The sequence below is a fragment of the Etheostoma cragini genome, chromosome 21 (genome assembly GCF_013103735.1).
Source record: "Etheostoma cragini isolate CJK2018 chromosome 21, CSU_Ecrag_1.0, whole genome shotgun sequence".
In the NCBI taxonomy this organism is placed as follows: domain Eukaryota; kingdom Metazoa; phylum Chordata; class Actinopteri; order Perciformes; family Percidae; genus Etheostoma; species Etheostoma cragini.
In genome coordinates, this window is record NC_048427.1 from 1,323,977 (window position 1) to 1,335,786 (window position 11,810).

Below are 11,810 nucleotides of genomic sequence, written 5' to 3' on the forward strand. Positions count from 1 at the left end.
GTGTTCAGGGGACAGGCAGCTAGCAGATAGTGAGGTGTTTTTACAGTGTGTTCAGGGGACAGGCAGCTAGCAGATAGTAAGGAGATGTTTTTTACAGTGTGTTCAGGGGACAGACAGCTAGCAGATAGTAAGGAGATGTTTTTTACAGTGTGTTCAGGGGACAGACAGCTAGCAGATAGTGAGGAGATGTTTGCTGTATGTGACAAATGCTGCAGCCTAAAACGCGTGAAACGTCGCTCAGAGCACCTTTAATTGATAAATTGATAATTAAAAGAAAATAATCATTGGATGCAGCCTTGTGGAGTGAACGTGTCCTCAAACCAAAGGACGACAAACACTAAATCACAAAATCTGACCACGGACTTAATCCTATAAATGATGTAAATGCAGCATTTTGACAATTAGACTCACAGTCAAATTTATCAAGGCTGCAGTTCTCCACCTCGTGTGATTTGAGGTTTATTTTTGACAAGTGTGCAGCGAGAGAGGATCTAGCGTACGAGAGCTCCCTGAGTTATGAGCAAGCACGTTTAGTGAATGTTTTATGATCCTTGTAGCTCACTAAACGCACAAACGCGTTGTTATTATGGATTTAGTTGTCAGAGACAACACACACACACGCCTGTACAGGAGTTGGCACTTACACCAGTATCTGTACACAGTCCCCCTCTGTTCAATCACAGCCCCCCCGCTGGGAGAAATATATCACCAAAACATCAAAACTCGCTGAAAGCACGAGGTTTAAAAAGTTTTTTCAGTGTGATATTGGAAAAACGGACACGGACACACACAGTTATTTAAGGTTTTAACTCCCTGAACTTCCAGAGAATACAAAAGTATTTGGGCTACAACTAATATATATGTATATATTTTTTAATAGTTGACCATTTTCTCAATTAATCGATTAGTTGTTCGGTCTTTAAAATGTCAGAAAATTATGAAAAATGTGGATCAGTGTTTCCAAAAGCCCAAGACGACGTCCTCAAATGTCTCGTTTTGTCCTCAACTCAAAAATATTTAGTTTACTGTCACAAAGGAGAGAAGACACTAGAAAATATTCACATTTAACAAGCTGGAATAAAACAAAAAAATTGACTCAAAACAAGTTTAAAGTGCTGATTTAAACGCTCATTTTCACCTCAATATTTAACCAGAGGCGTTTAACACAGTTCCACTCAAAAAAAAAAATCATTCAACATTGTGTCAGATAATTATGGCACTATAAAACAATATTTGAGATATGTGAAACATTATTTGACTGAAAGCGGTAAGAAATAATCTATGAAACACATTAATTTAAAAGAAATGTTTTGACCAAGTTACCCGAGTTCTCTTTTGTCTCAAACTAGACTAAAATGACGAGAATTGACCAACATAAAAAGAAAGAAAAAACACTGGAATGACTAAATATGATTAAAACTAACAAGGATATTTGGCTGGACTAGACTCAAAATAGGTGACAAAATTAACACTACTGTGGATTCTGTTGAACGTTTCTCATTTATTAAATGATGGTTAATTTGATTGAGTTATTTAGGCACTACCACAGGTTATTATGGTCTTAATATGGAGACCAATTAGCAGTTCTACCAATTAGCAGTTCTACCAATTAGCAGTTCTACCAAAGCGTGATTTTCCACCTGCGATTCTGTTATTTGAATGATTTTCAGGGGCCTGACATGGTGACGATATTTCATAATTTCATCTGAGAGGTCAGAGAAATCTAATCAAAGAGGGGGTCAGCCGTGTAATCAGAGTAGTGTCACTGAGTAACACCCCTGGTCTGTCGAGTTGGAGTCTATCCCCCCCCCCCCCATCGGCCGTTGCACTTTCAAAAAAAGGAAATGATTTTCCAATCGGAAATCATCCGATCCACGTCCCAAATACATACACGGTTGCTGTGCAACGCGTTAGTTACTCCCTCCGTAATCCTTAACTAAGAGTACTATAGTGTGTGCGTACGTAGCGAGTGTGTGGGTGGGGGGGGGGGGGGGGGGGGGGGGGGGGGGGGGGGGGGGGGGAGGAGAGAGAGAGAGAGAGAGAGAGAGAGACGACGCATGCATTGTAAGAGTACTATAGTGTGTGCGTATGTAGCGAGTGTGTGATCTAGAGAGAGAGAGAGAGAGACACACGATGACGTTGACGCATGCGTTGTAAGAGTACTATAGTGTGTGCGTATGTAGCGAGTGTGTGTGTGAGAGAGAGAGAGAGACAGACACACACACACACACAGGATGACGTTGACATTTGACACACGTGTATAGGAGTAGCATAGTGTGTGCGTACGTAGCGAGTGTGCCACACACACGCACACCACGATGAGTGTGAGGGAATATTAACAGTAAAGATGTTAAATGGTAGTAAATGTAGAGTTTTACTTCTCTTCCACTGACCATGCCTGTAAGACTTTAGACACTATTTAGCACACTGACCACACGGTGCAGCCATCATCAACTAGGTTTCAACATAGTCCCATTTCTTTCTTTTTCCCCCCTTCGTCTTCTCCTTTTAATCATCTTCTAATTAAAAAAGTATTTTGGGACTCATTAGGTGTTCCCAAATCCCTGGGCTGTGATATTTTCCAGTCAGCAGGTCTATGGGCCTGCGTATGAATCCTGGAGCAAGTATCAGCATTTTTAAGTGCCGAGGAAAACACACATTGAAGTAAAGGCATGCAGTTTCTGGAATATACTCTCTGGCCTCTCTTTTAATTAATGATGCTGTATCTAACTGTCATTACCAAAGGGATTCACACGTTCAATTTCACACTCGGATGCTCAACACGTGGATGGAGAGGTTTGCTGCAGCTAGATGTCCATCTGGTGCGTTCGAGGGAAACGAGGAGGCGCTTAAAAAAAAGGTGTAATGAAATCACCAAAACACCATAAAACTGTAACAAAATGGTGGAAAAATCAGTGGAGAATTTCCACCTGCGGGATGCATCGTTAGTAAGACGCACGAGGCTGTGGTAGCCTACAGGTACGTCACATATTCTGATTAATTCAATCCCAGGAAATAGGAGGAGAAACACAATACGCCCTTTGAGGATTGGACAATGGTGTCTGAGTCATTGGTTGGATGATTTTAAGATAATCTTTTATGCAGTAATGAGGTCACCTGTAGGCAGTAACCGGTGCATGCAAATATAACAAGAACTCACCTTGAGTGTTTTGGAAGTAGTGGCGCCACAGCGGCCTGATTTTGTCCTGACCGCCCACATCCCACACTGTGAAGCTGATGTTCTTGTATTCTACAGTTTCAACGTTAAAACCTGGAGGAGAAACATGGATGAGTCACTATAAGGTTGAAAAACATGACGTACAATTCAAAAAAAAAAAATTTTTGTAATGCTGACAGTCGACATGCCGTTGCACATTTCCTGTAAATACAAATTAAAAATCAAGTTGATTTAATCTTCTAGTTCAGCGAGATTGTTTAACACTCATGTTGTCCTAAAAATAAAAAAACTGAAAATGGGTCAAATTTGACTTATTTTCCGTTTTTTTATTTTTAATCACAAAAAAATTGGCCTTTGAAATAAGCGCTGACAATGTCAACATTAGAAATATTAAATAACTTTGAAAAAAAAACAAAAAAAAACACCCACGACATTGAAAAAGTGACAAAAAACGTCTAAAAAAAAAGTGATAATAGTGTTGTTGTTTTTTCATGGTTGATGGGAAGAGAACACAAGGTTTAAACATAAACAACAGGACTGGGTTTTATTAATTCCCAATACTTTTTCATGTGTCCATAAGTATAAAAACTGCCTAAAAGTACTGAAAGCTGGCATCAAATATCTGATCTGATTCTTAATTTGTGGTCATTTCTTAATCAAATAGTTAAATTAAACTATAGTGTCAAATGAAACCGGATTATCTAAGGACTCTTTACAGATAGAGCAGGTCTAGGTCCCACTTTAGAGACCCAACATGTCTCCAAAGGGCAGGGAGGCAGAAACCTAGGACAGAACCGGGCTCTTGGGGGGCGCCCAGACGCAACTGGGTTCCTGATTCAGATCAACTTTGCACATTTCAGACTGGAGGCGGAGTTCTGGTACCGCTGATTGGGAACACAACATTTAAGAACCACTTCTTTCATTGCATGGGGTACAGGTTCAGGTTCAAGAGGAAAACTTGTTAAACACAAGGCATCGTATAGTTTTAAGTCTTGGTATCAGTCCACAATGTGGATTTTGTAAAGACGCGAGGAGGGTCGCACAATTGATCGCAATATTATCGAAATCGCAATATTTACAGTTATCTTTACAATTAACCCTCCTGTTGTCATCGGGGTCAAATTGACCCGTTTACAACAGAATAATTTGGGACTTTGCACCTTTATTTTATCAGAACTATGACCAAAGAATGTTGTAAAAAGCTTCAAAAAACGCTCTCTTTTTTTTTTTTTTTACGTTGAAAAAAGTGACCAAACAAAAACATAAAAAAACAAATTTCGCCAAAGGTGACAAAAAACTTGTTAAAATAAGTGATAAAAAAAAATTGGTAAATGTGAGAAAAAATGTTAAAACAAACTACAAAAAACATAATAAAAGTGACAAAGAAGTCGGAAAAAAAAAAAAACATTGAGGAAATTGTCAAAATTTCAGCCCAGAAAAAACACAAAGTTGCAGGTCAATGGGATGACAACAACCAGGGTTAATCGCAATTTTATCAAAAACGCAATATTACTATATCAATTTTTCAATGAAAATAATAATATACTAAAATGATAATTCCATAATTATTTGGTCTTTGCACCTTTATTTTATCAGAACTGTGACCAAAGAATGTTGTAAAAAGCTTCAAAAACACAGGAAAATTCAACAAAAACATATTTTTTAACGTTGAAAAAAAATGACCAAACAAAAAATAGAAAAATCGCCAAAAGGTGACAAAAAACTTGATAAAAAACAAATTGGTAAATGTGAGAAAAGTCTGCAGAGACGTCCCAGCCTACAAATCCTATCCTATAGACTAGAGGTGTGACGAGACGCTTACTCCACGAGACGAGACACATCACGAGAACGAGACAAGATTTTTTTTAAAAAATTAAAGAAATCCTCGATGAAATATTTGAATGGAAAATGGTTTTTTTATTCAACTGAAAAAAAAAAAAAAAGAAAAAAAGAAGAAAAAAAATCACAAAATGCAAAACAATTTAGGTGCATTTTGAAATCAACTATTAATGATGAATGTTATTTAATTTTTTTTTTTTACTATTTTAATGAATTTTTATGCAGTAAAGGACGTGCAAACACTGCAAAATGTTTTGTATAAACTCTACGAACTGGCTTCTGCCCTGCACAATTTCACACAAAACCAAAATGTTGCCACACAAATGATTTAAAAGTGGCAGGGGGATCTTCAATAGTAATTTCACGCTCCATCACATCACCTCACGAGACAACTTTTCACCTCGACGAGAAATCTCGTAAAACGAGATCTCGTCACACCCTTACTACAGACGCAAGAAAAATTTGTTTGTACAGATCCTCACGAAAAAAAAAAAAAAAAAAAAAAAAAAAAAAAAAATATCACATTATAAATTTATCATTTTTTTTTTACATTTTAATATTTTTCAATGAAAATAATAATAATATACTAAAATGATTATTCCCTCCAATATCACGAATCGTAATGCAATTAGCAATATCAGTCAAAATAATAGCAATTTGATTATTTCCTCATATCGTGCAGCCCTACACACAAATATTAAAAGCATTCAGAAACTACCCCGCCTTATCAACCCCAAGGTCTTACATTGGTAAAACAACTGTAAAAACAACAGTAAAAAGGGCAAAATGGCTGAAAACCAGTAAAAAGATGTCGTTACCAATGGTGGGAATGGTGGTGACTATCTCTCCAAGCTTCAGTTTATATAAGATGGTTGTTTTTCCAGCAGCATCGAGCCCCACCATAAGAATCCTCATCTCTTTTTTGCCGAAAAGGCCTTTGAATAAGCTTGCAAATATATTCCCCATGGCGACGAAGCTGTCAAAGTAGAGAAGGAAACAAGGTTAGGAGGGTCACGTCTGAAGGGTTCCAGTTTCAGGGAAGACGACGTTAAGAGGAAGCAAAACTAGCGTCAAGATGAACACAAGTCACTAGGTGCTAAATGTATTATTTCATAATTAAACAGTGGTAAAATGTAACATTTACTTAAGTACTGCATGTAAGTATAAATTTGAGGTAATTGTACCTTGAGTATTTTCCATGTTATGCAACTTTACATTTCTTCTTCAATAAATTTGATAACTTTAATATTGCAGTTAGATAACTTATACAGCACATTAAATCAATAATTTATGAAATATTAGTGCAGGTTAAGCTACCCAGCAGAATATTAAGTTATTCTGCATAACAAGTAGGCTGCTTTACTTTGAGTACTTTCAGTTTAAATTGATGTTAATGCTTCTGTCCTTTTACAAGTCTAGGACCAGTATTTTGACACCGTTGTGTTGTTATTTTATGTAAAATATCTGAATACTTTTCCCACCATTGCAGGTTGATTACAGCAGTATATTTGGTAAAGTAAAAATGCAGATTTTCACAACATTGTTATGGTCCAAAAATAAAAAATAAAATGATAATTGTGCCATGATACTACCTGCACAACCGTTATTTCGGGACTATCTAGCGATGTCGAAACCACGACTAATCAACTAAGTCTATAAATAATCAAGTTAACTTCCCATTTCACGCCGGACTCAAACACAATTCCAAGCCATCAAGCAGATGAAAACATGTTTTTGGCTCTTACAAACTTTTTAATACTTACTTGACTTATTATGTTCAGTTAGAGGACACATACAGCTGCTGAATGCACCTCTATTAATATATACATCTATCCCTTAAGTTACCAGTAGCCTGTTTTATTTGTCAATTAACTAGTGTTAGCATTTGCACTTTGATTAGCTAACGTTAGCCTGCATCCTCTCTGTTGAGACGCCCTTCATTTATCAGGAGATTTAACCCCGTTAGGGAGAACAAATCCTTGTGAGGGTGTAAAAGACACACAGACACAGATCTGCAGTCTTTGTGAATGATAACACATGTTGTGTTACAGCCTCTCGAGCTTAATCATTGTCATGATGCATTTGCTGCACCTGCCCCGTTTAGTCAGAGATTGAAAATCGCGAAAGGTGTTTTTTCCATTTTTATTTTAAGGAGTACTCATTCAAAAAATGGTATAACAACAACATTTATGATGGGTTATAGTGAGACTCACCGACGCATTAACTTCAATACAACTGGCATTAAACGCCTGGCACCAATACAACATTATAATGACGTACAACGTGTTAATTCTTCCTATTTTCCCTGCTTTGGTGGATCTAAGCTGCTCTATTACAATCAAATACACGTACACTGCTACAGGCTTGGCACTAATGAAACATGTCCTATGTTATGACTCTTCCATCTTCGTAAGATTTGTAATAAAATGGTCTGACTGGACCATTAATGGACGTGAAAAACAACGTCAACCCGGTAACATAGAGGCCGCTTTGGCGTCCGATCGGGACCATGTTTGGCCGACGACACGACGTCACCGTCCGGCCAATGTTTGCAGGGAAGCTACGGGTTAAACGTTACGGTTTACGTTACAAGCCGGCTCAAAACCGTCAACAACATCAACTATCATTAACGTTACCCTGCGTTAAATTACACAACATGGCTGCAAACGTCGCATAATGAATGTGGATAGCTCACAGATCAGAATAGCATCGTATATCCAAAAGGCAGCTACCTTGTTAACCCGGATAAACTGGTCACCAGATAAGAAAGGCCCGTTCCAGCTGGCAGCCTCGGCCCCTATGTGATAATGTTACTGTATGCGAGAGCCTGCTAACAACACCTCGAGCTTGTTAGCAAAAGGCCGACGATCCAGCTACGCATGTGTCCGTGCGGTTACAATCTAAAGTTAATGCGTGGGGAATCGCTGATTATTTAAGATATGTCAATAACCGAAGTTGTGTCGCGTAAGCTAGTTGCTAACACTCGAGTCGCTTACCGATAGCTAGCTTCACTAAGGGCGGATGCTTCAGTTAGCTTATGTTAGCTTTTGCTGCTAACGGCGGCGACGCAATTTAACGGACGTTAACGGTCGAAAAATAGCACCGTAGTTCCCAACACACGGCGCGACATTAGTGACACGTATAACGTAGACACGTTTTTCAAAAACCAGTCGGTGAAATTTAAGTCCCGTACTAAGTTATAACCGACAGTGACAGCTCGTTTGATCTGTCCGTTGACGTTACAGGAACTGCTGCTTTAGCAAGCTGTTAGCCGTTAGCTAAATGCCGCGTCACAGTTAGGAGAGAACACCGTGACGTCAGGTCAACCGCCGAAGAACGCGAGCCGTTCGCACAGAGCAACAGTCGGTTCACACAATATGACATTTTAGGACGAAAAAGAGCGCGTTTTATGCGAGTTTTTACCTTTAGAAAGACAGCTTCTCGATCTTTCCGTTATCTTTCACTGTCACTCCAAAATGGCGTCTTGCGCAACCAGGGAGACACCGGCGTAAAGGCACTTCCCACTATCAAACCTGCTCCAATCACAGTGACAATGGTGCGATTAATAACCCGCCCTATGTTGTCCCGCTGACCAATCACACGTCGGCAGGTCTCCGTGTGCACATTGCACAAAATGTCGAGGAAGTAAACCCTAAACCGCACACAAGTTTATTCAAGTTTCAGATAAAGTGGATAACAAGACTGAGTAGGGTTTTTTTTTTTTTAGCATGGGATCAAAACTCTAGCTTTGCAAATGTTATACTGACATTGTTTCACAGCAATACAAACAAATATAGGGCCAAAGGTACGTGGACAGAGGTGTTGTGTAGTTTCACTGCCTCGGCTAGGCCCAATAATAGGCCTTATTATTAGCACACACTTAATAGTGTGTGCCAACATCTTGTGTTTGTCACCTGTTTCCTGTTCCAATGACAACGTGTCCCTGCACAAAGCCAGCTAGGTTAAGAACTGGTTTTCCCAGTTTGGTTTTCCTAGTTCCTAGTAATTTGGTGTGGATGCCCTGACCTCGACCCCATCTAACTCCTTTGGGACAGTGTAACTTAAGGTGACCAGATTTCTTAGACAAAATCCGGGGACATTTTCAGCTCAGATGCGTATATACCTCCAAATCACGTCATGTTTTTATTTTTGTAAAACTCAAAACGTGGACACAAGACCTAGAGCTGCAGACCCCCAAAGGTCTGATCCTAAATCCCCCCTGCTGCTACTTCAGACGTTCATAAAAGTGTTTGTTTTACTGCTGACGGACTCAGATTAGTCTTCTAAGTGTCTTACAACATTATGGAAAGGATTTCTAAGGAGGTCGACCTTTCTGTTAAAGGTTAAGATCCTTTTTTTAAACATAAAAGTCCGCGAAATTGGGTTTGCTAAACCCACCAGACTCCATGTAAATAATCAGGGATTTTAGCATCGTAAAACAGGGCTTTCTAAAACATCTCTGAGCTCTGAGCAGTGCTGCTCAATCGTCTCCGTTTGCTCACTGTTTTCTTTCTTTTATTCCAATTTCGGGTCTGTCAGTCACAGTGAAAACCGGGGACATCTCTGGGGACAGAAACCGGGGACTTCTGGTCACCCTAGTGTAACTAACTCCAGGCCTATACTCAAGTAACGTACTTAAGTACAAATTTGAGGTACTTTTACTTGAGTATTTCCATTTTATCCGACTTTATAGGCTACTTGTGATCCACTATACATCTCAGAAGTAAATAATGTTGCCTAGACCATTTTCAAAACAGATTTTCTGATACCCGGGTGCATAGGTGACAAAATCCTATAAGCTACAACGAAAACAATTCAAAATATTGTGCGCAAGCGATTTTCAGATTTCTTAAACAGAACTTTGAATTGCAGCTTGGGGTTTCAAATACTTGTCTTCCGTCGTAAACACAACGCTGTAGGCTACTGGCATTCGAGCCTACATCTTCTTCTTTTCATAAACACAGGGAACTTGGTCTTGTAGTTGTTTGAGAGCCTCTAGATCTTGCGTTTCCAGTTGTTTTAGACCCTTTGTTTCAGAATCCGTGTGCTACCTGGTATAATTTATGACAAATCTTTGCTCACTGATAGCGCAGAGGTGTAGCAGAAGGTCACATATTATATAGTTATGCTTTTAACCCTCATGTGGTCCTTGGGTCAAATTGACCCCATTTTAAGTTAATTTCTCTTTTTTTTGTCACAAAAAATGGGCCATTGAATAAGTTCTAAAAATGTCAACATTAAAAGTATCAAAAAAACATCAAGAAAAGCATCCACAACATTGAAAAACTGACAAAAAAGTTGGAAAAAGCTATAACGTTGGAAAAAAAACCGACCCAAATTGTGTTTTGTTATGGTTGACTTGAAGACAACACAAGGGTTAAGCCTAAATCAAGGTAACCTGTTGTTTTGGAGTCGGCAACGTTTTACTCCACTAAGCCTACATTTGATTGGTCAGCTTTAGTTACTTCTCCGATGTTTTTCATCGCTATCCTGTCTGCTGAAAAACATGTATCTCCAATATATGTTGATGTTCAATGTTTGTGTGATGAACTGAAAGATGAACTGTTCCTTTATGTGTTGAGGAAATTCTCCTACTTCTTAAGCTGAATAAAGTCTTTGAAAAGCCTCTTGAAATCGCCTAGATTAAACTACCCATCAGTACATAAAGGAGTTAAAATAAGCACAGCCTTAAAAATCTACAACAGACATCAATGCAGCAGAAATATTAATCCACAAATTTCATGTATGAGGTACAATTCTGGTGAAATTTGATCCCTTATAGCGCTAAAATCCTTAATGATATATTCAATAACTATACTTTCATCAACCTTAGTTGTCCGTACTATCATTGGATTTTGTTGGTTTATTCTGTACACACATCTATTGCATGCTCATCCTGAGGTTTCTTCCATTTTCCCCCCCATTGAATGTTTTTTGGGGAAGCTATCCGGACCAAGACTCTAAGAATAGAGGGTTACATCTGCTGTGAAGATTGTAAGACCCCTGGAGGCAAATTTGTGATATTTGGCTATATAAATAAAACTTGAATGTGACATTGATTCATCACATTATTCTACTAAAACGACTCCTTTCTTCTTCTTTGTTCAGTCAGCCATTTCAAGGCTGAAGTCTAACATCCTTAGTGTTGATAATTTGCAATTTCTGAGCTACTGGACACCTGCTGAAAGTCAACAATTAACCCTTTCCAAATTTATCAAGCCACCCACTGTGCACTTTAGATTATAATCCTTGGTGTTTTTCTGTTTCAGTTTCCCAGTTTTAGTCCTCACATAAAGAATCATGTTACAGAGTTAGAGAAATGCTCGACGTGATGTGGAAAAAAAAGAGTAAAAACCTTTGCAGTCTGCAGGGCCATGTTTAAATATTTACTGTAGGAGGAGCTGCTTGAGTGACTCTGTTAGCTCCACATTCCTCAAACACCAGTTGAGAGGGGATAAATACTAAAGTTATGAGTCCATAGAGGTAATTTACAGGGTGGGCCAAAAGACCTTTTATACATTGTTGTGTTTCTTTAGAAATAAACAATGGACAAGCAAGTCTTTAGGTCTTTAAACGCTTCAGATGTAAAGTTATTCGCTGTGAAAGTGGCGCCAAAATGAATGGCAGTCAATGGGATGCTAACTGGGGGTGATGGCTTGTTAGCCTATGAACCTCCCCATAAGGAACGCTTTTCGGATGCTGGTTACACCCCCTTCTGAAATACCTAGCGTAACTAGCAGTGTGCAGAGAACCAGTCACGTATCATGTGTAGCCGGCTTAATATGTGACTAAA

General features: G+C 38.8%; 1 protein-coding gene across 1 annotated transcript; it reads right to left on the minus strand.

The window, feature by feature from the left end:
- Positions 1–3,113: 3,113 nt before the first annotated feature.
- Positions 3,114–8,614, minus strand: LOC117937090 (ADP-ribosylation factor 1-like). Its single transcript, XM_034860760.1, has 3 exons — positions 8,441–8,614; positions 5,836–5,993; positions 3,114–3,271 (listed from the first exon to the last, which is right to left on the minus strand). The coding sequence occupies exons 2-3, from the start codon at positions 5,981–5,983 to the stop codon at positions 3,114–3,116; spliced, it is 306 nt and encodes a 101-aa protein (XP_034716651.1). The 5' UTR covers positions 5,984–5,993; positions 8,441–8,614.
- Between the last annotated feature and the right edge of the window lie 3,196 nt (positions 8,615–11,810).